The sequence below is a fragment of the Carlito syrichta genome, unplaced genomic scaffold, assembly GCF_000164805.1.
Source record: "Carlito syrichta isolate Samal-C Ts95f unplaced genomic scaffold, Tarsius_syrichta-2.0.1 Scaffold303658, whole genome shotgun sequence".
NCBI lineage: Eukaryota > Metazoa > Chordata > Mammalia > Primates > Tarsiidae > Carlito > Carlito syrichta.
The window spans coordinates 49996-77140 of record NW_007247754.1 but is presented as its reverse complement, the minus strand read 5'-3'; the positions used below and the strand labels follow the sequence as shown (position 1 = coordinate 77140).

At 38.2% G+C, this 27145-nt stretch overlaps 1 protein-coding gene across 1 annotated transcript in view; it reads right to left on the bottom strand.

Annotated features, from left to right (window-relative positions):
* Window positions 1-27145, bottom strand: part of LOC103261307 (laminin subunit alpha-3) — a gene marked incomplete at both ends in the record, with an annotated part of 202142 nt that overhangs the window by 135559 nt on the left and 39438 nt on the right. Inside the window, 4 exons of the mRNA XM_021712821.1 lie at window positions 733-795; window positions 2159-2290; window positions 4159-4249; window positions 23712-23830. Of these exons, the coding sequence (XP_021568496.1) occupies window positions 733-795; window positions 2159-2290; window positions 4159-4249; window positions 23712-23830 (405 nt within the window). The remainder of the gene's footprint in view (window positions 1-732; window positions 796-2158; window positions 2291-4158; window positions 4250-23711; window positions 23831-27145) is intronic.

Below are 27145 nucleotides of genomic sequence, written 5' to 3'. Positions count from 1 at the left end.
TCTCTGGCCAGGGGCTTGTTTTTTGGGTTCAGAAGTTCCTCAGCCTTCCTGTAGGCCAAGCTGTAGGTGCTACAGAGTTAATGCCCCAGCAGTCCCAGTAAAAGCAGATAACTGAGATATGCCATTCTATATTACCCTAGAGTTGCTGAGAGCAATGCAGCTCCAGGTACTACAGTGGAACCTTACAGCCTGGCTGTGAACAGGGCTCAGATCACTGTCACTGCAAGCCAAATTTCCACAGAGACAAGTGTGAGAAGGGTGCCGCTGGATATTATAATTTCCCATTTTGCTATAGTAAGTACTTGCTAATGCACCTTTATAATGACTCCCTTCCCTCCCTGACTCACTCCCTTCCTGGTCTCTCCTGAGATCACCTCCCAAATAAACTATTTGCATTCAATCCCTTTCTCAGAGTCTGTTTTTGGAGAACTCAAGTTAGATAGTGGGCAACTGGTTGCCACTGAAGCAAGCTGGTGGCAAGCTTTTGATCACATAATCCAAAGTCTGTTTAGCTTCCTAAATCAGGTAGTTCCATAGCAAAAGACAGGCCGGAGTAAAGACTGATAGGTGGTGAGCAGGTTAGCTAGGAGACAGCTGCAAGGCACCAGCCATGCTCCAGAAAGGGAGAGTTGAACTTGTGTTTGGCCATGTGCACAGGAAGCCGGAAAAGAACATGGGTATAACATTTTCATTAAAGTTAAACCAAAATTAAACCAAAAGAAGGTAACTTGCCTTTTATATCTCCAGCTACTGGATCTTCTGGACTTGGAGTGGAAATAGGAAACATGGGAATTCCTGTAAAAATAGTTTAATAAAAATACAGAGGATTAAGGAAAACATTAAATTGTACTAAATCAAAAGATGCTCTCTCTCACTTAGTGAAAAGCAGCATGCAGAGACTAATTGAAAGAAAGGCAGCATTACTCTATTTCAAATGTGTCTTGTAACCGAAACCAGACTGGTGAGGCATTCTGGTTTGTATATTAAAGAACAGAAATTGATGTTTTGTGTTCACAATAGCTAAGTCTCAGCCTCAGTAGGAATGAGTGTGGCTTTTTTTCCACGGATGAAAAAAGTTTCCAAAGGGAAACGTTTTGCTGAAGTGGAAGAGGTAAAACAAAAACAGCAGAAGCACTAAAAGGGATCAAAACCGATGAGTCCAAAAACCGTTCTGAGCCATGGAAAAAACATTTTGATAGGTGTGTTATATCAGAGAGACTCTGAAGGTGACTGAAGTTTAAACATGTAAGAATAAATACACAATTCTATATAAATAAATTCTAGGGTTTTTTGGGTCCCCCATATAAGGTGATCATATAACTCAACACCCAAACTAGGACAATCTCCCCAGAGAAAGTGGATACAATTTTTAATAATTACCCCGTGACTGCAACCAGAACATACAATCACCCCATTCACGGGAGTCCTGCACCCATGTCCCCACAACTTGATATGCGTTTCCTGTGATGGATCTACTGGAGTTAGGAGGGTGGGATGGGTAACAGCTAACGTGGCAGTGGGGGAGGGAACTCTTCTTGAGACAGTGTTTCTTTGTCCTAACCCCAGAGCGCAGTTTTTCCACTGTTGCAGAACAAACAGAACCAATACTCTTGTTTCAACAGGCACAGTTGGTTTCTTGGAGTCTCCTGCTTCATTTTCTATAGTGTTTCTGACAGATATATGTTCTTTTCTTTCGGAAATGGTGAGATCACTGCAGTGGAGTGGAGGTGGGGACCATGAAACTTGACCTATTGTACAGAAGGTAATACACTCCCCGGTCTTCCAAAACACGAAACGCACTACATATATGCAAGTAAACATCTGAAAGCCCATGACAATTCTTCTACGTTTATGCAGACAAATCACACATGGATGACTAGTAAGCTGAAATTGCCAATATTTGACCTTTTTGACCTACTGAGACGGTATTGTCTATGGTACCACAGAACGTGTTAGAGATAAATCAGACTACAATATGTACTTGTATGAAATTCATATTCCCAACTCTCAGCAACACGTTCAGGTAAATACAGTTGACCTGGCCCCATTTCCATTCCTCCTCCCCCCAACCCTGCCTGCCCATGCCCCTCAGATGTTCATGCACAAAAGCCAGCTGTGGACCAAAAGGGTGGGCTCTTGTTCGGCAACAGATACTTACTAGAGCAAAATGGGAAGTTATAGTGTCCGACTGCACACTCCTCACAGTTATCTCCGTGGAAATTCTGCTTGCAGTGACAGCGACCTGAGCCCTGTTCACAGCCATCTGCGTGCTCAGGGTCACAGCTACAAGCTAAGAGAAATCTCAGTTATCAAAAGATCAGTCCTTCACAGCACTTAATAAGGCAAATATGTTCCAAGACTCCTCAGGCAATCTTTTATACTGGATCACTGGTCTACAATTATTCTCGAAAGGGCATCGCCTGTTTCTCATTCTCAATTCATACTGGATTGATGGTTCTCTTTGACCAACACTTATGGGCCATCAGAGATAAGCCTGACTGAGCATCCACACTGAGAGAATGTCATTTATCACACCGAGCACTGCTCAGTTCACAGAGTCACAGACAAAGCCTGCACAGTCTACAGTCAGGGGTGATGGGTGGGGTGTAGTGTAGGTCCTGGCGGGTCTGTTGGGTACAGCCTCTCTTGGCCATGAGCCAACTGTATATGTCCACCAAGTGTTGGTGGTAACACGGTGGTAACACGGACACAAGTGTGGGATGCCTACATGTGGATATATAATCGGTGGACTGTATAGCAAGATTATACCCATAACCCAAATGTTAGATTTAAGTGATGTGGCTTACTGAAGGTAGTTTTTGCAACCAAACACAATATTAGGTTTGCATTGCAGAAGGATCTCGTAGGAGTATAAGCGCTTTGGTAACCTTGCACTTGAAAACTTCCCTTGACGGCAGGTTGTCACCCTGGGCAGGGAAAATGCAATCATAGCTCATCTGAGTATATTATCTATGAAGAACTGGGAGATCTAGAGTTTCCTGGTGTCCTTTGCTTAATTTGTCTAGGATTTATGTGTCCTATGGATCCTTTATGCTAAGTCTCTAATACTTCTTCGATGCCGAAGAAAAAACTAGAAAGGTGATGAAAAAGTGGGGTTCCTGATGAGGTGTGATTACATTCATTTGCAATGTCTTGTTTTCCCCTGTCAATGTCTTTTCTTTGTGGGCACTTCACAAGGAATAGACATATTTTGCAGGAGGATGTGGAAGAAAGGAAAGTGGAAGTTCATGTTTGTTTGTTTTTTACCAACTAAGAATGTCCCAGAGAGAAGCAAACCAGTTTACATATTCTTTGGACTTTAATGTCTCCAAAATGTTAATGACATGATGAGCTAATATGGGGGTGGGAGGCGAACACAGGACTTCAGGACTGGAATTGTTTTCCAATTGTGACAACCAGACAATGTAAAAGAAACAAGTATGAATAGAGTAGGAATACATGTAGAGTAAAATCCATAATCTGATCTAAGGCCAATAATTCCACAGGGAAAGACTAGTGGCATTTTTCTGTATAGTAGATGTATGAATTGCATCCTGGATCTAGCATTTGGTGGTTTTGTTACCCAGGTCAAAATATTTAATTACTCAGACCCTTGGGTTGCCCCATGTCTAAAAATGAAAATAATCATATAATGTCCTATTTGTTGTAATAATTAAATAAAATCTCTGCGAAAGTAGTTAGGTAATTCCTTGCATGTGAAAAATTCTCAATAAATTGTAGCTATTTTAAATACTATGACTACTATTAAATCCTTGGGAAATCATTACTATGCTGTCTTGATGTTAAGTCTGACAAAAGTTAAAATTATTCAAGATCATAGAAACTTGTCAAAATACCAGAAAACGGAAGAACTGACATTTATTGCAGGCCTAGTATGTGACAGGCCCAATGTTAATTATTTCCCTACATGTTTTTGGTGGTATTTCATTGAATCTTGTGAAATATATTACCATTTCTGTTTACATATAAGAATTCTGAGGTTCAGAGAGATTATGCAAGTGTCTGAGGTCACACAGCAAGGAAGGAGTACAACTAGTACTATGAAGACAGAGGGTATGCAGGTAATTATTAAACAATAATAACTGCCTGGAGGCAGTATATATTGTCTAGAATACACTAAGTGGAAATGAAACTTACGAATGCAGCCATGAGGGGCGTCAGCCGGAACCCCATAAGGGCGGTAATAACCCTTAGCACACTGTTCACAGTTGACACCAGCTGTGTTGTGCTAGAAAGAAACCAAAGAAACTTGAAAGGAAGGGTTCTGGAGAAGTTCATACTGCTTATTTTTGTGCTATTCACCCAGAAGAATAATTCTGTAATATATAATTGTAATTTCAAAGTCACTAAAAAAATAAGCATTAATCTTGACCTTGACCAAAATTTACCACACAACACTGGTTTAACCTTGGCTCTGAAATTGTTCTCCCCTTTGGAGAGGAAATGAGGAAAAATTCCATGAACTAGGCAGCCAAGGCTTCATCCTTGACCAAAAAACCTGCTTTCATAAAGCACCTGACATTTGAGTGAGAGGGAAAAAAAAACACAAAAAAAACTCAAGAGAATCATTCCCTGTAGCCTCATTCAAAAGGACTGATGAATGGATGATACATTGCCTTTAGATTTAGCTCAAAGAATAAAGGGTCATGTGTGCATTTATATCCTCCCGAATTTTGGAAGAAATAGCATATACAGCTCCCTGTCTTCTTGTGGTTCTAATTTTATCTGTGTTTTAGTCATGAAATCCTTTTCTGGACATTTCTATTACGTGAATGGAAAATGTAGGCATGAGTCTCATACACAGAGCTCATTAAGAGTACAATACTAGCAGCTTTTTCTAGTTTATGGCTAATCCTTGTAATTGCCACAAAATCAAATTACCCAATGTGCATCATCAGTTTCCAAAACTATACACCATGAACCTAGCTCAATTCTGCCTCTCTCTCTCTAATTTGGAAACAATTAGGAGGACAATGTTCTTTCATTAATGAAAGAAAAGGCAACAGGAAGTGAACAAGTAAATAATATAACATACCCACACAAAAGTCTGCACAGAAACACAGAAGGGAGAACAAAGACCCATTCTGTATCCTCTTCTCTCTTTTAGATGATTTTATTAACTACAGGCTTTTATTTATTACCACTCCTTTTTCCTGTGGGCTAAAATCTAAATTCATTTTAACACTGAAGTCTAAAACCACACACACTGGCCTCTTCTCTGACTTAATATTTACATGCATAAACACTGCAGACAAACAAGAAACAGCTTCAGCCCTCCCTCTCACCCCCACCAATGCCAATTAACCCTCAGCTCTGTTGCTTGCCACTGTGACTTATAGACAGAAGACACCAGGCTAATCTTGGTTCCTAAATCTTTTCCAATTGGAGTAGGAAATGAGAAAATGTTCCCTGAAGCAGGCAGCCCAGGCTTTTGCCTCTACCAGAAAGTCTGGTTAATGAAGCACCTGCCACAAACAAGTTATATTTTTAAGTCATAAAGAACAACAATGAAAAGACAGCAAGAGCAACAAATTACAGTGCTTTGCCAGCCGGGCCTAGTCTCACACCTGTAACCCCAGCACTTTGAGAGACCCAGGCAGGAGAATTGCTTGAGCTCAGGAGTTCAAGAACAGGCCAGGTAACATAGTGAGGCCTCATCTCTACAAAAAATACACAAAATTTAGCTGGGCGTGGTAGCATGTGCCTGCAGTCCCAGCTACTCAGGAGGCAGAGATGGAACAATCGCTTGAGTTAGGAGGTCGAGGTTCCAGCCTGAGTGACAGAGTGAGACCCTGACTCAATCAATCAATCAACCACAGTGCTCTGCCAATGAAGTAATGCCTGTAATTTGTCTTGTACTCTCAGGTGTTTCTCTAGGACCTGTACCCGCTGAGGGTGAGACACACCACTTTATCCATGGACACCATGGTCCTGGTTGGATCAAGGCCAGGTTGAGACCCAAGGACAGTGATGACTCCCTAATTTCTGTATTGGAGTTTCTGGGGGAAGCCATCTTGCTTGGAGGAGTGGGTGCTTGAAGTTGCATTTGCATGACACTTAAGATGAGAAAAACTCAACTATCCAAGCCAAAGAGTGGAGTAGATGCTGATGAAATCTGTGCAGTCAGTAAGCAACTCTCCTCCTCCCCCCATACACATGTGCTTAGTCCTTCCATAAGCACAACCCAGAGAGATTTTATATTAGCATCACCCAGAGAGACCTTCTATAGAAGCTCACCTAAAAACCAGGCCCTGCTCTGATTAGTTTTAGGTCTGAATTCCTCCAAGCAGAATTTTTACAAGAATATTCAATCTTCAGGCAAACTCCTCTCTTCTGTCTCTCTACCTCTCTCTCTCAGTTCCTTGACCATACCTACAACTCCATTGCTATCTTCTATCCTTGTGAACCTCGAGCACTTGGAGACTATTGGCTAGTTCATTCACTGGCCACCTCTCCTGGGAGACCCCATAATGGATTTTCCTTACTTAGGCCTACAAGGCCCCACATGATCTGGTTTTTGCTATCTCTCTGGACTCATCAGCTCCCCTACTCAGCCACACTGGGTTCCTTGCCTCTCTGTTCCCTCTGCCTGGAATGTTCTCCACAGAGAGATGTCTGGCTCTTTTTCTCTCTTCTTTCAGTCTTGCTTAAATGCTACATCTCAGGGAACTGTCCATCCTACTTAAAATTCCTCATACCCCCAAACCAACAGTTAAAGTAGGATGCCCAAGAAACAAACAAAAAAGTCAATACTGCATGAAAATATAGTTAAGTCTGATAACTGCTGCTTGCCCCGAAAGATAATGATTTGGCTTTCTTAGACCCTGGCTGCTTGACTACCTGACAGTCTTTAGGGTTGACCAGGGATGTCCCCACTTCATGTCACCAGTGCAGAGCTGATGGTAGATCAGGTTACTGGGTTTCTGGCAGGCAGACCTTGCTCTAGGGTTTGTGTCTTCTACCAACAAACACAAACTTGATCTTGAAGCATCACCTTGTAACTCACCAAGCCAACTGGCCCTGCAGTACCTCCTGTCTTTCTCCCCTCCTGGTCAAGACTTTCTTCTCCATTATTTTTCCCCAATGAATACACAATTGTTCCAACGTAGCTTATGTAATGTTCATCTTTCTTTTCATAAGAAATGTCAATTTTATCTTAAACCAAAAAAAATTTTTTTTTGAGTTTGAGTTGGGCGAGACCTCATCTCCACAGTAAATAAAAAAAATTTTATTAAACTAAATTTTAGCATCTATATAAATTTATTTCTAGATTGTCTAGTAGGTTCTATCAGATAATTTATCCCTACATTGAGTCTATACTCAGTACAGATTCATGAAAGCTTTGGTATCTCAGGAGACAAGTTTTCCACAAAATTGTTCATCTTTTCTGGACTATTTTTCTATTCTCATATATGATTTTATAGATAAGAACTTTATAATCAGTCTGTCAACCTTCACAAAATATTCTGTTGGAACTCTGATTATGACTGCACTAAATTTATAGATTGATGTCTAAGAAATGTTATATTTATAATATTTAATATAGAAACATGTTATGCCTATCCATATAGGTCTTCTTTTAAAAATATCGATAGTGTTTTATAGGTTTAACTGCAGCTCCATAATTAATTCCTTCTGTCTGTTGCCTCTCAGAGTTGGTAGCTCTGAATCATGGCAATATCACAGCTGTTTTCTCCTCAATGTGTGCGTTTTTGCTTTCTATCTTTATGGAAGCTCTTGAAATTCCTGGTCTGTCGGTGATAGTCTTTCTTATTTTTCATGCTAGAATGTATTCCAGAAGGAGGGAGTGATCTGCTTTTTAAATATATTTTCTGGCATTTTGTGGGATTTGTTGCAAGAGGGAATATGGCCATATGTGCGCCATCTGCTTCTTGGTCCCTTTTCTTATCTTTGCATGGTGTATGTGCATGAGAGAGCCAAACAGTTGGAAAATAGTAACACCAACACATCAAGGACACAAACAACTAGGGAGCAAGCCTAAAACTTAGATCAGAAGTCATCTCTATAGAAGAGGGAAAAGGCTTTGTTTTCATTAATGGAGATAAATATCTTCATGTATCATCTCAAGCAACTGGGGTAATCTTCAATCTCAGTTAAGAACATCAATACTTCACCAAAGGAAAAGAAATCAAGGAGTCAATCCAAAAATTCTTGTGCTCCTAGCTGCCTTCTTTCATTGCTCTTTTTCCCCAACATTTTATCATGAAAAGTTTTCATCTTTATAATGAACACTGATCCTCCCCCACCTAGAATTTCCCATGAACATTTTACCATACTTGCTTGATCACATAATTACCCATCTACCCATTCCTCTATCTATCCACTAATCCATCGTATTTCTTATGCATTCATTTCAAGATAAATTGCAGATATCACTTACTTTTTCCTAAAGACTTCAGCGTGCATTTAATTAACTGGAACTCAATATTTGTATACTACTTTTTTCTTTTGCTATAAAATTTATATACAAGTGCAAAACTCATTTGTACATCTACTGAGTTATGATAAATGCCTACATCTATGAAACCCAATTCCTTACCTAGATATAGAATAATATCACCACCCAGAAAGTTCCCCAAGCCCCTTCCCAGTCATTCTCTACCACCAACTCCTCAGAGTCAATCACAGTTCTGATGTTTTTCACCACTGACTACTTTTGGCTATTTCAGAATTTCATTTAAATAACCTTTCTGTGTTAATATGGTTTTGTCCTTCATCTTTCACTCAGCATCATGTTTATAAGATTCTTGCATGTATCAGTAGTTTGATCCTCCTGTCCCTTCATAGTATGACATTCTATGAATATACCAGAGTTTCTTCATCCATTCTACTGTTGATGGTCACTGGGCTATTTTCAGTTTAGGACTATTTTCATAAAGCTACTATAAACTTTTTGTAAATAAGTGATTCTATTTCTTATGGGTAAATGCCTAGGAGTAGATTTTGGGAGTCATGGGATAGGTATATGTTTAGTTTGATTTTTTGTAATGGCCAGACATTTTGTAATGGCCAGAATGTACCATTCTGCAGTCACACCAACGATGCATTAATAGGTGTGGTTATTCCACATCCTCACCAAAATGTGGTGTTATTAGCCTTTTTAATAATAGCTATATTTTGACCAGATGTAGTAGCTCATGCGTGTAATCCCAGCACTTTGGAAAGCTGAGGTGGGAGTATTGCTTGTGCCTAGGAGTTCGAGACCAGCCTAAACAACATAGTGAGACTCCATCTCTCTATTAAAAAATAATCAAAAAATTAGCTGGACATGGTGGCACATACCTGTTGTCCCAGCTACCCAGGAGGCTGAGGAGGGAGAATCACTTGCGTCCAGGAGTTTAAGGCTATGATGAGCCATGATTGTGCAACTGCACTTCAGCCTGGACAATGGAATGAGATCTTGACTCAAAAATAGTAGTAATAACAATAATAATAATAATAATAGCTACCCTTTAAAGCTAAACAGAAATAGCCATCCTCGCCAGTATGTAGTGGTATATCAGGGTAATTTTAACTTGCATTTCTCTGATTATTAATGATGTTAAACGCCCTTTGATGTACACTTATTAGCCATATTTACTTTCTTCAAGTGGCTGTTCAAATCTTTTGCTTTTTTCCCCAGTTATTTGTCTTTTTATAACAGTGTTATGAGACTTCTTTACATATCCCAAATACCAACCTTTGTCAGATTTATGCTTTGCAAATATTTTCTCTCCTCCTGTTGGTCACCTAGTCATTTTCTTAATAGTGTCTTTTGTGAGCAAAAGTTTGTTATTTTGATCAAGTCTAACCTATCAATTTGGTATGGTAATTGCTTTTTGTGATCTTATAAAACTTAGCTCATTCTCCAAAACACAAAGATATTCTTTTATATTTTCATCTAAAACCTATGGTTTTAGCTTTACTTTAGACCCATGATCCCCATTAATTTAGTTTTGTGTATGATTTGATGTAGGGGTCAGAATTTGTTCTTTTCCATATAAATATCCAATTATCACAGAATCATTTGTTGAAAGAACTTTTCTTCCCTCGATTGGACTGCTTTGGTACTTTTATCAAAAATCAAATGTCTAGGTTAAATGTGGGTCTGTTTCTATGGCCCCATTAGGTTACATAGATCTATTTGTCTATCCTCATGTCAGCTCCACACTATACTGTTTTGATGACTGTAGCTTTATAGTTAGTTTTGAAGTAAGATTATATAAGTCCTCCAGCTTTTTTCTGCTTTTTCAAGACAACTTTGGATATTCCAGGACATTTATATATTCATATAAATTTTAGACTCCACTTGTTAATTTCTATCCCAAAACTGAATTAAATATTTAGATCAATTTGGGGGAGAAGTAACATCTTAATAATGTTGAGCCTTCCGATCCATAAACATACTATACCTTTTCATTCATTTAGGTCTTTCTAAATTTCTCTCTGCAATGTTTTTTGAGTTTTAGTATAGAAGTCTTGCATGCCCTTTGTTAAATTTATTCCCAAGTACTTCATGTTTTTGACACTATTTTAAATTAACTTTTAATTTCATTTTCCTATTGTTTGCTGCTAGTATACATTAATAAATACAATTAATTTTTAAATATTATCCTTGAATCCCACAGATTTTCCAAATTCTCTTATTAGTTCTAATAGTTGTTTTGTATATGCCTTAGGATTTTCTACATAAAGAGAATGTCATCTGAAAATAGACACAGATTTACAACTTCCTTTCTCATCTAAATGCCATTTATTTATTTTTCTTGCCTACTGCAATGGTTAGGACCATCAGGGCACTGTCTAACAGAAGTGGTGACTGTCTTGTTCCCAATATTTAGAAGAAAAAAAGCTCAATATTTCACAACTAATACTAAGATAGTTGTAGAGTTTTCATAAATGCCCTTTATCAGATTACAGGAATTCACTTCTAGTCATCGTTTGCTAAGAACTTTTGTCATAAAGTGGGTACCAATTTTGTCTAATGACATTATATGTGATTTTTGTTAATATGATCCAATTTTGACTAATGACATTATATGTGATTTTTGTTAATATGATTAATTATATAGATTAATTTTTAATGTTCAATCAATCTTGCTTTCCCAGGATAAACCTTATTCATCATAATGTATTATATTTATTATATGTTGCTGGATTTGTTTTCTTAACATTTTGTTACATATTTTTGAACCTATGATGTGCATGGGAGATATTGGTCAGTTGTTTTCTTTTTTGTAATGTCTGTCAGGTTCTAGTATAAGATTGCACTAGCCTCATCAAATGGATTGGAAAGTGCTCTTTCTTCTGTTTTCTAAAAGAATTTGTAAGATTAGTGTTTCTTCCTTAAATGCTTAGTAGAATTTACCAGTAAAACTATCTTTGCCTGGAATTTTCTTTGTCAGACAATTTTCATAAGAATTCAATTTCTTTCATAGATATAGGGCTATCCAGATATTCTGCTTTATCTTGTAACAGTTTTAGTAAGTTATAGTTTTCAAGAAATTTGCTGATTTAATCTAGTTATCAATTTTGTTGGCATAAAATTGATCATAGTATCCTTTTGTTTTCCTTTTATTTTAATTTTATTATTATTATTTTTGAGTTGGAGTCTCACTCTGTTGCCCAGGCTGGAGTACAGTGGTCGCTCCCGGCCACCGCAGCCTCTACCTGCTGGGCTCCGGTGATCCTTCCGCCTCAGCCTTCCAAGTAGCTGGAACTACAGGCCCACGCCACCACGCCCGGCTAATTTTTTGATTTATTGTGAAGATGAGGTCTCGCCAAGTTGCCCAGGTGGGTCTCAAACCCATGGGCTCAGGCAATCTACTCACCTCGGCCTCCCAAAGCACGGGATTACAGGCTGTGAGCCACCGAACCTGGCTTGTTTTCCTTTGAATGTCTGTAGCTGGCATCCATCTAGTAATAAACCACTTTCATATATAATATTACTAATTTAATAATCTCATTCTCTTTTTTCTTGATCAATGTAACTGGGAGTTTATTAATTTTGATGGCCTTTTCACAAAGCCAGCTTTGAATTTTCTCCATGGTTTGCCTGATTTCTCAGACCTCTGTTGAATTCTGTTCTTTATTACTTTCTTCCTTCTATCTACTTGGGGTTTACTTTACTCTATTTTATTAGTTTCTCAAGGTGGAACCTTGGGTCATTGATTTTAGACATTTTTCTAACATAAACACCTAAAGCTGTGAATTTCCCTTTAAGAACTGCTATGGCTGCATCCCTTTATATCTAAAAGTAATCTCTTGTAAACAGAATATAGCTGGTTCTTGCTTTTTAAATTCATTCTCATAGCTTTTGCCTTTGAATTGGAATGTTTAATCCATTAGCATTTAATATATTTATGTATTTGGTTGGATTTTGGCATACCATTTTTGCATTTATATTCTGTTTGCCCCCTTCATTTCATTTCTGGAGTGTGTGCATGCATGTGTTTCATCTTCTATTCCTTATTTCCTCTCTCCTCTGGATTACTTGAATTTTTTAAAATTTTATTTTATTTTATTTTATTTATTTATTTTTTTGAGTTGGAGTCTCACTCGGTCACCCAGACTGGAGTGCAGTGGCCGCTCCCAGCCACCGCAGCCTCCACCTGTTGGGCTCTGGCGATCCTTCGGCCTCAGCCTTCCAAGTAGCTGGAATTACAGGCACGCACTACCACACTCGGCTGATTTTTTGATTTATTGTAGAGATGAGGTCTCGAGGCCCAGGCGGGTCTCGAACCCGCGGGCTCAGGCAATCCACTCACCTCAGCCTCCCAAAGGTGCGGGGTTACAGGCTGAGTCACCGAGCCCGGCTAAAATTTTATTTTAAAGATGTGGGGTGCAAGTCAGGATTGAGTATGTAAGTGATCTAGGTGCAGGGATTATTTAAATATTTTTTTTTAGGTTACATTTAAATTTATCTATTGGCCTTTAGCTATATCTCCTTGTATTATTTTGTCAGTAATTGTTTTAGGGATTGCAATGTATATCCTAAACTTCTCACAGTCTATTTAGAGTTAATATTACATGAAAATTATAGGAACTTTGAGTTCCTATATATGCTCCCTATTCTTTATAATACAGTTGCATTGTATGTATGTATTATATCTACATACATTATAAATGTTATAAGACAATGTCACAATTTTTATTGTAAGCAGCTCTACTTACCTCTAGGAATGTTTATAAATAATATTTTATATTTACCAAACATGTACCATACACTTCATTTCTTTGTAAAGATTTGTGTTTATATCTGGTATCACTTCTCTTTAACCTTAAACACTTACTTTAGAATTTTCTCTTGAGCAATAAATTCTCTCAGGTGTATTTTAATCTACCAAACATTTTTATTTTTCATACTTGAGGGATATTTTTTGCTGAATACAGAATTCTGGGATGAATACAGAATTCTTTTTCTATTTTTTATTTTAGCACAATAAAGATGTTCCTTTGTCTTGTGGTGTCCTTCTAATGAGATGTCCACTGTCAATGTACTATGTGTTCTCTGTCTACTTTCAAGATTTTCACTGTCTTGGTTTCAGCAGGTTGACTCTGCTAGACTCAAAAGTAGCTATCTTTGTATTTATCAAACTTGGGATTCACTAAGCTATTGTAAAACTTGAGGAATTTCCTACCATTGTTTCTTTACTTTTTTCCTACTTTATTCTGTTTCCTGTGCTTCTGGGAGTCCAGTAACAAGTAGTTAAATCTTTTGCCATTGTCCCACAGGTTCTCAAATCTCTGTTCATCTGAAAATACATTTTTTTTCTCTTCTTCAGACCAGATAATTTTTATTGCTCTATCTTCAAATTCAATCACAGATTTTTCTATTTCCTCAGTTCTGCTTATTTAGCATACAGTATTTTATTAGTTCTAGAATTTTCACTTGGTTCTTCCTATAGTTTTTATTTTGTTGCTGTTAGTTATTATCATTTCATCATTGTGCACAAATTTTTATTTATGCCCTTGAGCATAATTATAATAGCAACTCCAAATTCTTTAACTGCTATTTCTAACATCTGGGTCATTTCAGAATTGGTCTCTGATGATTGTCTTTTAGTTTGAGAATAGATTAACTATTTATTTATTTATTTATTTTTATTTGAGACAGTGTCGTGCTCTATCACTAAGGCTGGAGTGCAGTGGCATGATCATGGCTCACTGCAGCCTCAACTTCCTAGGCTCAAGAAATCCTCTTGCCTTAGCCCCCCAAATATCTAGGATTACAGACATGTGTCACCACATCCAGCTAAAATATTTTTTGTATAGAGATGAGGTCTCACTATGTGGCCCAGGATGGTCTTGAATGCCTGGTCACAAGAAATCCCCTCACCTAAGACTCCCAAAATGCTGGGATTACAGGTGTGAGCCACCATGCCTTGCATTTTTGGTTCTTTAAATGTTAAAAAATATGGAATTGTATGCTGGATGTTGTGAATATTGTGTTGTAGAGACTCTGAGTTCTGTAATGTTTCTCCTAAAATTTTTTGATTTTTTTTTCTTTATGAGACTACTGACTTTACTCAAGCTACAAATTCTGACTTTTTAGTGGTAACTCAAATTTTAAATAAGTTATTTCAGTCTTAGCTAAATCCATCCTATGCTTGGATGGTTCAGGAGACAGTAAGAAACTAGAGAAGAATTTGTACACAGATTTACAGATTTCTTCATCTTGATTTCTCTTTTCCTGGACTCCCCATTCACTTTCCAAAAGTTGTATTTGTCCTAAGCTCTGCTTTCTGGTTCTTCAGACTATAGAGTCTCCCTATTTTCTAGATAAATTTTAGGCAGATCACATGGCACCAACTTTGCTCTTTCTTGAGGCTAAAAATCACAGGAATATGTAACTCACCCTATGTTGATCCTTTTTGCCAAGTGACATCTCCCTTCCAGTGGCTTCCCATTTATTTTTACTCTTCAGTGTTTTCAGATCATGGGTTTAATTTTGTTGTTATTGTTTGTTTGCCTTATGTCTTTTGCCCATAGTTTACAGTATGAAACCCAAACTGTGATCCATTCTTAAGAGAAAAGATAATCAATAGTGATCAATCTGCTGTGGGAGAGTTGGTTCTTGCAGGAGCTATAACGGAAACAGAACTCTCTTCTTGCCCTTTGATTATTAATAGAATATAAAATTTATGCTGAAATGTACACTTTAAAATGGTTACACTGGTAAATTGTATGCTATATCTATTTCACCACACAAAAAAAGTTTTAAGTTAATGATGCTACCCTAAATATCCAACTTGGTAAAGTGATTTTAAGTTTAAGTTGAAAAAAATAAGCCAGGTGCAGTGACTTATGTCTGTAATCCCAGCACTTTGGGAAGTGGAGACAAGAGGATTGCCTGAGTTCAGGGGTTCGAGACCAGCCTGGGCAACTTGGCAAGACCTCGTCTCTACAATAAATCAAATATTCAGCAAGTTTGGTGGCATGTGCCTGTGGTTCCAACTACTTGGAAGGCTGAGGCAGAAGGATCACTTGAGCCCAGCAGGTTGAGGCTGTGGTGGCTGCAAGCATGCCACTGTACTCCAGTTTGGGTGACAGAGTGAGACTGACTCAAAAAAAAAAAAAAGAAAAGAAAAAGAAAAAAATACAATGTGCCTAAACAAGATTTCAGTAATTTCCTATGCAAAAGAAAAATGCTTTTGCAGAGCTGCTATGAAAAAAACAAACTATCTTGAGTGCTCTCTGGAACAGCAAAGTATAAAACATAATGTCACTGAGAGAAGTAAGAAGAAGAACAAGATATTCTAAAGACGCATTGAGGGGCTTGTTCTTTCATCTAGAGAAAAGATTCTACCTACACACTCTGGTCCAGTGCTTCTGCAACTTAATGTGCACATGAATCATCTGAAGGCATTATGGTGCTTAGCCTTATCCTAGGATATTCTGCTTACAAATGAAACCCCGTGATTTGTAACAAACCTATGAATTATATTTTACTTGTATTTTAATAAATGCAATAACATATTCTATAGAAGTGTGGAGTGCAGACAGGGAGAGAATGGTGGCGCTCTCTATGGGTGTGTAGCTTTGGTTCCATATAAATGGCATCTCATGTGAAGAATTCCTCTTCAATGGTTACTTTAATAAAACTTTGGACTTCTGGGAAAGATGGTGGTGGAGGTAGTTGGACTATGTGAGTCCCAGTGTAAGTGAGTATATGGAAAATTTTGTGTACATGTCTGTGAGTAAGTGGTCAAGAGAGTGTCTGACTAAGTAGGGACTCGGGAGCAAGTGACCAGGGCTCTCCTAGTGAAGTGGCTACTCTGCTTGGATCCAAGCACTTCCCGGGCACAGAAGTCAAGCATCATTTTTCTAAAAATCAGCAAAGCCCTTCCTGGGAAGAAGCTGCTGAGAGTGTCTGCCAGCTCCAGGTTCAGCCTCACCACTGCAGCACCTGGTCAGACACTGACAGCAAGGGCTGCGGAGGAAGCACAGCAAGAGAGCCAGAAACAAAGCCCCACTGGAGAAGATGAAAAAGGCACCCTGCCAACATCTTGAATACTAGACAGGAAAGTGCTCCAGCTTGCTCACCGCAGACCAACAGACCCAATCTCTGTGACTGGTGAACTAATTAACTCCAGAGGGACAGGACAAGTGCTGAGTCTCAGGCACCCTACCCCCAACACTGATTCAGTCATAGGACAAAGAGTGTGACCAGAAAAGGATGAGGAAGATCCCCAAAGAGATCAGCGGTGAGTCTGGGTCTGACCCTTTCCCCTTCTCTGCAGCAATCCTCTGAATGTCAGACCCACCTGGCTGGGACATGACTGAGGTGGATGAACCCTGTCAGAGCCTGGACATCAGCCACTGTAGGAGAACTCTACTCCAGGATAAGCCTGGCTGGGGTGTCCCCTGCCAGTACCTGGGGAGGAGACAATCCCACACCTCCCCACCAGAGGGAATCCTCCTGATCATACAAGAGTGAGAGGGAAGGACTGAAGCCCCACCCACCCCCACCTCATCCTCCTCCTTCCCTGGACTGGACACTAGGGAGATTGTGATTGAGGCCATAGTTCTGCAGGAGATAGCAGAGGAGCTTACCTGTGAACAGCTGAGAGGAACAATTACAGTACCTGCCACAAAAGCGTAGGTTCTTTTTTGGTTTTGCTTGTTTCTTTGTTTTTGTGTGTGTGTATATGTGTGATTTTTTTTGTGTGTGCCTGAATGTGTATGTGAGGGTTTAATCCGGATTCCCTTCTCACCATTTTTTTGCCCTTTTTTCTTTCTTCTTTCATTTTCTGTTTAGATGTGTATATGAATAATTGAGTGTTCATCTTTTAGTTTTTCGCTTGTTGGTTTTCTCTTATTCTTCTCTTTTTTTTCAGTTTAATGTGTGTGTGAATGTATGTGTGAGGGTTCAATTTGAATTCCTTTTTTCTTCTCTTCTTTTTTTTGTTTTTTGTTAATCATAGGGGTGTGTGTGTTCAGTTTTCCTGTCTTGTGTGTATGTGTGCGTTTAATTGTTTTTGGTTTCATTTCTGCTTTCATTTTTCTGTGTTTTTTAAATTTTTGTCCATCTTATTTCATTCTGCTTTCTTTGCTCTCCTCATTGCTATTACTGTATCTTGGACCCGGGAAGTACACACACATACCTACTGCATTGTCATATAGAGTGGTGGTGGGGAGTGGGTCTCAGGGAACCCATACCACAATCATTGTGAATTGCAAGCAGTTTCTGAATCCTAGCTCCCCATCCTCCACCTTATTCAACTCTCAAAACTACAAGAGACAACAAAGCTTACCATCCACAGCACTGTTTCAAAATAGAACAAATTCAGAACCCTGATCAGGAAAGAATAGAGGGCTGAGCAAACATCAGATATAAAAGCCTTTCCCACAGCCACTGAATAATGGAACTAAAGAGAAAAGAAAGAAGTCTATCACAAATGAAGAAAAACCAATGGAAGAACCCAGGTAATTCCTAGTGTAACAGAAAAAACACCTGAAAAATCAGAATTCAGAGCTCAAACAATGGAAATCACAAATGACTGTCCCCAGAATACAACAGGGATTAGGGAATAAATGGGAAGAGTGAATAAGACTCAAGAAAGATAAGATACAATGCTGAAAGAACTTGTAACAAAGATTTTGACCATAAAACATTTCATCCAGGAAACAAATAACAAAATGACAAGCATGGAAAGCTGAATTAATCAAGCAGTAGAAAGAATCTCAAAACTTGAAGACCAAAACATGGAATTAACCCAATCTGTAAAAAACACAGAAAGAAAATTCAGAAAGATAGAACAAAGTCTCCAAGAGATGTGTGATTATATCAAGAGGCCACACCTACACTGGATTGGTATCCCAGAAGAAAGGGAAAGGGAGAACACATTGGAGTAAGTATTCTAGGAGTTACCCAAGAAAATTTACCCCATCTTACCAGAGATGTGACCACCCAAACACAAAAGATACAGAGAATCCCTGCAGGATATCAAATGAGAAGATCAATCCCTAGACACATAGTAATTCACCTACACAAAGTAGGTACAAAAGAAAAATTCATAAAGGCAACAAGAAAGAAATGTCAGACTACCTACTGGGGAAAACCAATCAGAATAGCAGCAGACCTATTGGCAGAAACACTACAGCTAGAATGAACTGGGGTCCAATATTCAAAATCCTCAAAGATAAACAGTTTCAACCAAGAAATTTTTACACAGCCACATTCAGCTTCATCAGTGATAGAGAATTAAAATACTTTCCAGACATCCAATCCCTAGGAGATTATGCAGCTTCCAGACCAGCTCTACAGCAGACACTTAAAAAGATATTAAGTACAGAAGAAAGAAAAAAAGAATGACCAGGCACTTCCCAAGAGAACAGGAGAACATGAAATCAAGAGAGAAGACATCGTGACTGCAAACTTGAAAACACACACATACATCAACCCCAAAGTTGAAAGAAAACAAAAAACAAACAAAGAAAAAACTCTCTAAGTACCTCATGACAGGGATAAGCAATCACATTTCAATAATCAGCCTGAATGTAAATGGACCAAATGCACCACTGAAAAGACACAGAATGGTAAACTGGATTAAAAAAACCATGAACCAATAATTTGCTGTATCCAGGAATCTTATCTCACCACAGGGGTTTACACACAGACCCAAAGATAGAAGATGGAAAATAAATTTCCAGGCAAATGAATCACAAAAGAAGGCAGGAGCCATGATCTTAATATCAGAGAAAACAACCTTTAAGCTATCAAAAAATTAAAATGATACAAAGGGATACTACAAAATGATAAAAGGTTCACTCCATCAACAAGAAATATCCATCCTAAACATACGTATATGCACCCAACACAGGAGAACCAACATTTATAAAGCAACTACTAGATAAGCTAAAAATATATTTTGACAATAACACTATTATAGCTTGGACTTAAATATCCCACTAACAACCCTAGGTAGATCATTGAGGCAAAAAATCAACAAAGAAATCTGAAACTTCAACTTGACACTTAACCAAATGGACTTAATTGATACCTACAGAACACTTCATCCAATAACCACAGAACATGCACCCTACTCATCACCACATGGAACATACTCCAAGATCAGTCACATTCTTGGTCATAAATCAAGCACAAAAAATTTCCTAAGATCGAAATACTGCCATGCACCTTCTCAGACCACAGTGAAATAAAAATAAATATCAACACCAACAAAATTCCCCCAAAACCCACAAAGACATGGAGATTAAGCAGCATGATGCTGAATGATTACTGGGTCAACACAGAAATCAAAACAGAAATTTAAAGATTCCTGGAAACAAATGAAAACAAAGAAACATCTTACCAAAACCTTTGGGATGCCATGAAAACAGTTCTAAAAGGGGAACTGATATCTTTATGAACAAACATCAAGAAAATGGAAAGATCACAAGTTAATAGCCTACCAAATCACCTAATGGAGCTGGAAAGATAAAACCACCAGAACCCTAACTTTAGCAGAAGAATCCAAATGAGCAAAGTAAAAGCCCAAATATGAGACATAGAAGACAAAAATATCATAGAAAAAACATCAACAAAACAAAAAGCTGGTTCTTCAAAAGAATAAACAAGATTGGTAGACTCCTAGTCAGAATGACCAAGAAAAAGAGAAAAAAGCCCAAATAAACACAATCAGAAATGCAACAGATCAAATCACAACTGATCCTGAAGAAATACAAAAGATTATCAGAGACTACTAGGCACACCTGAATGGAAACAAACTTGATAACCTAAATAACATCACACAACCTCCCAAGGTTGAAACAAGAAGACATTGAGACACTAAATAGATCAATAACAACCCAGGAAATTGACTCCACTATAAGAAAACTATCTACAAAAAAAAAAGGCCCTGGACCAGATGACTTTCCAGTGGAATTCTACAAAACATACAAGGAAGATCTAATACAAATTCTACTGAAAGTATTCCAGGCAATTGAGAAAGATAAAATTCTCCCCAAATCATTTTACAAAGCTAACATCACACTGATACCCAAACTGGGTAAAGCTCCAACAAAAATAAAGAACTACAGGCCAATATCCCTAATTAACATAGATACAAAAATTCTCAACAAGATTCTAGAAAATTGAATCCAACAACACATCTCAAAAATCATCTCCTATGAGCAGGTTTCAACCCCGGGATGTAGGGCTGGTTCGACATCCACAAGGCCATAAATGTAATTAAATACATCAACAGATGTAAAAACAAAAACCACATGATTATATCATTTGATGCAGAAAAAGCTTTTGACAAAATCCAGCATCCCTTCTTGATAAAAACCCTCAAACAAGTAGGCATAGAAGGAACATACCTCAAAATACTAAGCACCATCTATGATAAACCTACAACCAGCATATTGCTAAACAGACAGAAACTGGAAACATCTCCCCTGAAAACCAGAACAAGACAAGGCTGCCTACTCTCACCCCTCCTGTTCAACATTGTGTTGAAAGTCCTAGCAATAGCAATCAGACAAGAGAAGGAAATCAGGGGTATCCAAATAGAAAAAGAACTTAAGTTTTACTGATGATATCCTAAACCTCAAAAATCCAAGAGAATCTGTCAAAAACCTCCTTGCACTGATAAAGGACTTTGGCAAAGTCGTGGGGTACAAAATAAATGTGTAAAAGACAGCCGCATTCTTTTACATCAACAACAAATAGGCAGAGAACCAAATAAAAAGCACAATCCCATTCACAAGAGCTATACAAAAAAATGAAATACCATGACATCTTCCTAATCAGAGAAATGAAAGTCCTTTACAATGAAAACTACAAAACACTGCTCAAAGAAATCCAAGAAGACACAAACAAATGGAAAAATATTCCATGCTCATGGATAGGAAGAATCAACATTGTTAAGATGTCCATCCTTCCAAAGGCAATCTATAGATTCAACACAATACCCATTAAATTACCAACATCATTCTTCTCATACCTGGAGATGACAATGCAGAAATTCATATGGAAACATAAATTACTACTAATAGCCAGAATAATCCTTAGCAAAAGAAACAAAGTAAGAGGTATCACACTTCCAGACTTTAAACTTTAAGCTACAATAATCAAAACAGCCTGGTATTGGTACAAGAACAGGTATATGGATCAATGGAATAGATAGAGAATGGATAGAGATTCTGGAAGCAAAACCTCAATTTCTCAACCAACTCATCTTCGACAAATCCTCCACCAACAAACACTGGGGAGAGGAGAACCTATTCAGTAACGGTGCTGGGAAAACTGGCTGCCACATGCAGAAGATTGAAACAGGACCCCTACCTATCACCATACACAAAAATCAACTCTGTGTCAAAGACCTAAACATAAAACCTCAAACTATAAGAACCTTAGAAAATGCAGAAAATACCCTTACAGAAACTTGAGTAGGCAACCAATTCCTGATCAAAACCCCAGGTGTCCATGCCATAAGAGATCAGATAGACAAGTGGAACCTCACTAAACTGAAAGGCTTCTGCAAAGCAAAAGAAACCATCAAGCAGGGAGACAGCCCACAGAATGGGAAAAAATATTTGCCATCTGTATATCTGACAAAGGCCTGACATCCAGGATCTCCAAGGAACTCAAACATGCTGAAAGTAAAAAAACAAATAGTCCTATTAAAAAGTGGGCAAAAGATATGAATAGACCCTTCTCCAATGAAAATATATGGCAGCCAACAGACACATGAAAAAGTGCTCAGCCTCACTAATCGTCAGAAAAATGCAAATCAAAACCACACTGAGATACCACCTAACCCCAGTAAGAATGGCCATCATTAATAAAACAAATAACAACAAATGCTGGCAAGGATGTGGAAAAAAGAGAACGCTTCTACACGGCTGGTGAGAGTGCAAACTAGTTCAACCTCGATGGAAAACAGTGCAGAAATTTCTAAAAGAACTAGAAATTGACCTTCCATATGCTCCAGCAATCCCCCTACTGAGAATATACCCGGAGGAACTCAAATCATTCCACACACACAAAAAAATACTTGCACGTATATGTTTATTGCAGCACTATTCACAATAGCAAAAACACGGAACTAACCATGCTGACCATCGAAATTGGACTGGATAAAAAAAAATTTGGTACCTATACACAATGGAATACATGCAGCCATAAAGGACAAACATAGGCTTCACAGCAACTTGAATGGATTTAGAGTCTATCATACTCAGTGATCTGTCACAGAAACAAAGAACAGAGTACATGTTCTCACTCATAAGCAGACTCTGAACATTTACCATAATACTGTAAACAAAGGATTGGCAGTAGTAAGATACTGCCGGGGTGGGGCCGGGGGAGTGGGGGAAACACAGCATCAATAAAGCTACCTGATCTCAAACCAGGCAAAGTGGGGGCCGAAGGGAGGCCCAAACTTTACCTGTACTACGTCCACTTGTATGCCTAATCCTGAATTGTACCCCACATCTTTAAAATAAAATAAGTTTTAAAAATCCTCTAAAAGTACACAAGAAAGAGCAACAATTTACACCAAATTCATAAACATTTTACAGGATTTTAAATGAGTATCTCAGTGCAGGTATACTTATGTCCTTCTCTGCCAAAAACCCCTCTTAACTAAATTCTAGTAAAATCAGTTGTCCTGCAGAAGGAATGAAAAATCAGTGTTTCATATTTGGTATCTTTAACATTAAAGACTCTGATACCATTTTTGGTGGCACAGAGTATTGTCATCCTACGGATTCAAGTCAATCCAACAAGTGTTTGTTGAGTAACTACTATGTGCATGCCACATAGTAGACATTATTAACTTGATTAAGATGTACTTCTGCACTGAGTCTAGATTCAGGATCTGTCTGAAATCAGGATGTAGGGTCAGCCATGAAGCTGATGCCTATTTGCCCTCCTATCTTTGAGTTTTTCTAGATGGCGAGCAGCCAGTGATAATGCCATGAATTCTTCCTTCTGGTTAGGCAAAGAGGTACATGAAGAACTTAATCAAAGGAGTTTGTTTAAACATGCCTCAGTCTGTTTTGGGGGGTTTTTTGCAATCCCTAAAGCTAATAAGGCCTTGTGTGAACAAAAGTGGAGAAGTGGCTTCAGAAAACACTTTCAATTGCCCGTCACTTTCTTGATATTTTTCAGGAGCAGAGCTTACTGACTGCTCATTCTTTGTGACCACACATTCACTTTGGTTTAAATAGTGCCTCACCTGACAATCAATGCAGACCCCTCCACCTGCATAGATGCCTTGGATATTCAAGCTTGCCTGCTGTTGCTCCACATTTGGATCATAGTAACAGTCGATGGCATGGCCATGGCAGTTGCATGCTGAAAAAAAAAACATACTAAACCAATATTCTATCATTACTATGAGACACTTAATAAATTCCCTCAGAAAGAATTATTGCTCTTGGAGCTACAATAAAGTCTATTCTGGAATACCCAGGACACTCTTAGTGGAAAATTTTAGGGATTTTTAACACAGAGATAAGCCTATAATACTATGTAATTTGTAACTCCTTCCATTTGATATTAAATGAAAGCAGTTTCTTTAAAAAAAAAAAAAGTAACTGTAGTTATAACAAATTAAGATACATCAAAATGTCAATTAAACTTCATGCACAGAGAGAATATTATTATTACTACTGTTACTACTACTAACCATAGTAATCAAGCTCTTAGTACACTGTGGAAAGTGTTTTACATTAATTATCTCATTTAATCTGCACAGTAACTCTCTAAGGTAGGCACCATTATCCCCACAGCCCAGTTGGAAAGGCTAGGGCTTAGAAAGGTTACATAGTTACATAATTGGAAGAGGCAGAATTCTGATCTTTGAGTGATTCCAGAACCTGTACTCAGCCAATACTCTAAATCTTTCATCTCAACATTATATAGTGATCAATTGGGAATCGTCTTAATGTCTAATTAAAGGGGAGTGCCTAAGCAAGCAGCAGGATATGTGCAGCAGGATATGTAAGTTTTATCATGGCAGAAACTGCAATGTTGTTTACAATAGAGCAGAGTGTCCCCAGTACATATGTAGTAGGTACTCAACAAGTCCTTGTTGAATTGTCTTGAATCCACAGAATGACAATATTCTGTACCATCAAAAATGATATTAGAGTTTTTAATAATTTGAGAACATATGAGGAAAACATTTAAAAATATCAAGTGAAGAAGGGCAGGGTATAAAATTATATAGATTATATAATCTTGAGTATTTAACATGTACATAAGAATACTAAAATATCTTTAAAAATATTAATAGTGGCTTTCTGTCATGGTTTGAATGCTTACGTCTTCCTAAAATTCATATTTTGAAACCTCATCACCAGTGTGATGTTATTAGGTGATGGGGCCTTTGGGAAGTGATAAATTCCCCTGTAAAAGAGCCCAGAGAATTGCCTTTCCCCTTTCACTATGTGAAGATACAGGAAAAAAGTGCCATCAACCAGAAAGCAGGCCCTCTCAAGGCACCAAATCTGCCAGTGCTTTGTTCGTAGACTTCCCAGCCTCCAGAACTGAGAGAAACACATTTCTATAATTTATAAGCTAACCAGTCTATGGTATTTTGTTACAGCAGCCAAACATACTAAGACACTCTGTTGGGCAATAACATTCTTGGTGACTTTATTTTTTAAAATAATTTCCAAGTTATTGATAAGTAGTATATAATACTTTCAAAACTACAAAAATATTCTTGTTCTTTCTTGGGCAAAATATATATTCATTGCATTCCAATTAGATCAAATTTTCCAAGTCTCTCTAGCAATTTGTATGTTTTAATCAAGTTTCCACTTGAATATATTAGGGAAGAAGACTGTATTAGAAATTACACAAATTACTCTGTCGCTTGTAAAACAAGTTGAGCACTTTATTTTCATTTCCTCTATGGTGCCATGATTTCAAACAAAAAATTCAAGTCATTTATATTTAGTACATTAGCTATCTCATAAGAAGTCTACTTGCTTTGAATTTCATATTTCAAATGGAATTTAGAAAGCACTTAACACATGAATCCTAATAGATCTGACTTCCATACATGGTTTTTGTGATGTTTAACCACTCTGACAAGCTTGAAAAGGTTAAAAACTTATGAAAGATCATTTAAAAATATCTCCATATGCGTATGAAGTGAAGCATGTCATTCACTGAAGGATTCCATTCGTCTGGAAAATATCAAGTTGTGAATATTGGAATTCATGTAGTAACAGTTATTCAATCAAAATATCCTAACCCAGTGCCTGAAAGCAGTGGAGGAAATGATCCCTGATTACTAGCTTTACCTCTCTCTGGTTCCCTTATCCGGGGTGAGGAATGGGGAAGACATTGAGAAGGAACCTGTTAGCTGGGACTATAAAGTGAGAACTGTCATCAAAGTGACACTCTTAGCACCTTCCCACAGGGTCATCCCCTCTCAGAGCATTCTCGGGACTCCTCACTGAAAACACCATTTATGTAAGTTTTCTGGCCATAAAGGACCATCAGTCTTATGTCTTAATGGTTACAAAATATATTTGGTCAAAAAGTATCAAGTATAGGTTATTACCCAGCTAGTTCAACAAACCTGAGTCCAAATGTCTTTTCGCCATTTCAAAAAAGCAAATCCATCTTCAAATGCTAAAAATATTCAGAAAAATGGGCCACAGTCTCTAAAGCCAATAACTAAAAATCACAAAAATGTTTTCCCACAATTGGAATAAATAGATAAAGAAGATTGGATGAAAAGAAAATCTATAGTTGGATGTCTCAGAGCTTGTTAAAAATACCAGTTTTCTACTTTATATCACATCCGTAAGTGAAATGCAGCTTCCCTTTTTACCCCTTCCTTCTCTGGTCCCCTCCATTCTCCTTCATCCTCCTCAATCTGACCACATTACCCTTCCCACCCCTCCCCTCCACCCTCCATGCTTCCAGCTCTCTAGACATTCATCTCACCACCTTCTCCAGAACTCAGTCCTCAAAACAGTTAAGATTCCTATCCAGTATCACATTCTAAGAAGGATTAAAGGATTAAAATATTATAGTAACTACGTCGTATTCGAGATTGCTAAGAAGAGAGGCCAACAAGCTGGGCATGGTGGCTCACGCCTGTAATCCCAGCACTTTGGGAGTTGGAGGCGAGAGGATTGCCTGAGTCCAGGGGTTCAAGACCAGTCCGGCCAACATGGCGAGACTAAGTCTGTACAATAACTAAAAAATGAGCCAGGCTTGGTGGCGCATGTCTGTAATTCCGGCTACCTGGAAGGCTGAGACGGAAGGATCACCTGAGCCCAGCTGGTCGAGGCTGCGGTGGCCGTGAGCATGCCACTGTACTCCAGGCTGGGCGACAAAATGAGACTCTGACTCAAAAAGAAAAAAAAGAAGAAGAAAGAAAGAAGAGAGGCCCACATATTAAAACCCAGTCCAATCCTTGTAATATATGAATGTTTCATCCATATTAATCATTATTGTTCGTCTCATATCTATATTTGAATCTTGAGGTGGGTACTTTTCCCACCAGTCTGTGAGGTTTATATTAAAACAAGCGGACCTTTGTCCCTAAGACTGACATGATCCCAGCCTCTCAAGAACGCAGAGAAAACAGCATTAGTCCTCAGGGCGAGAGAGAAGTCCTTGTGCCGAGCCCCGCCCACAGCC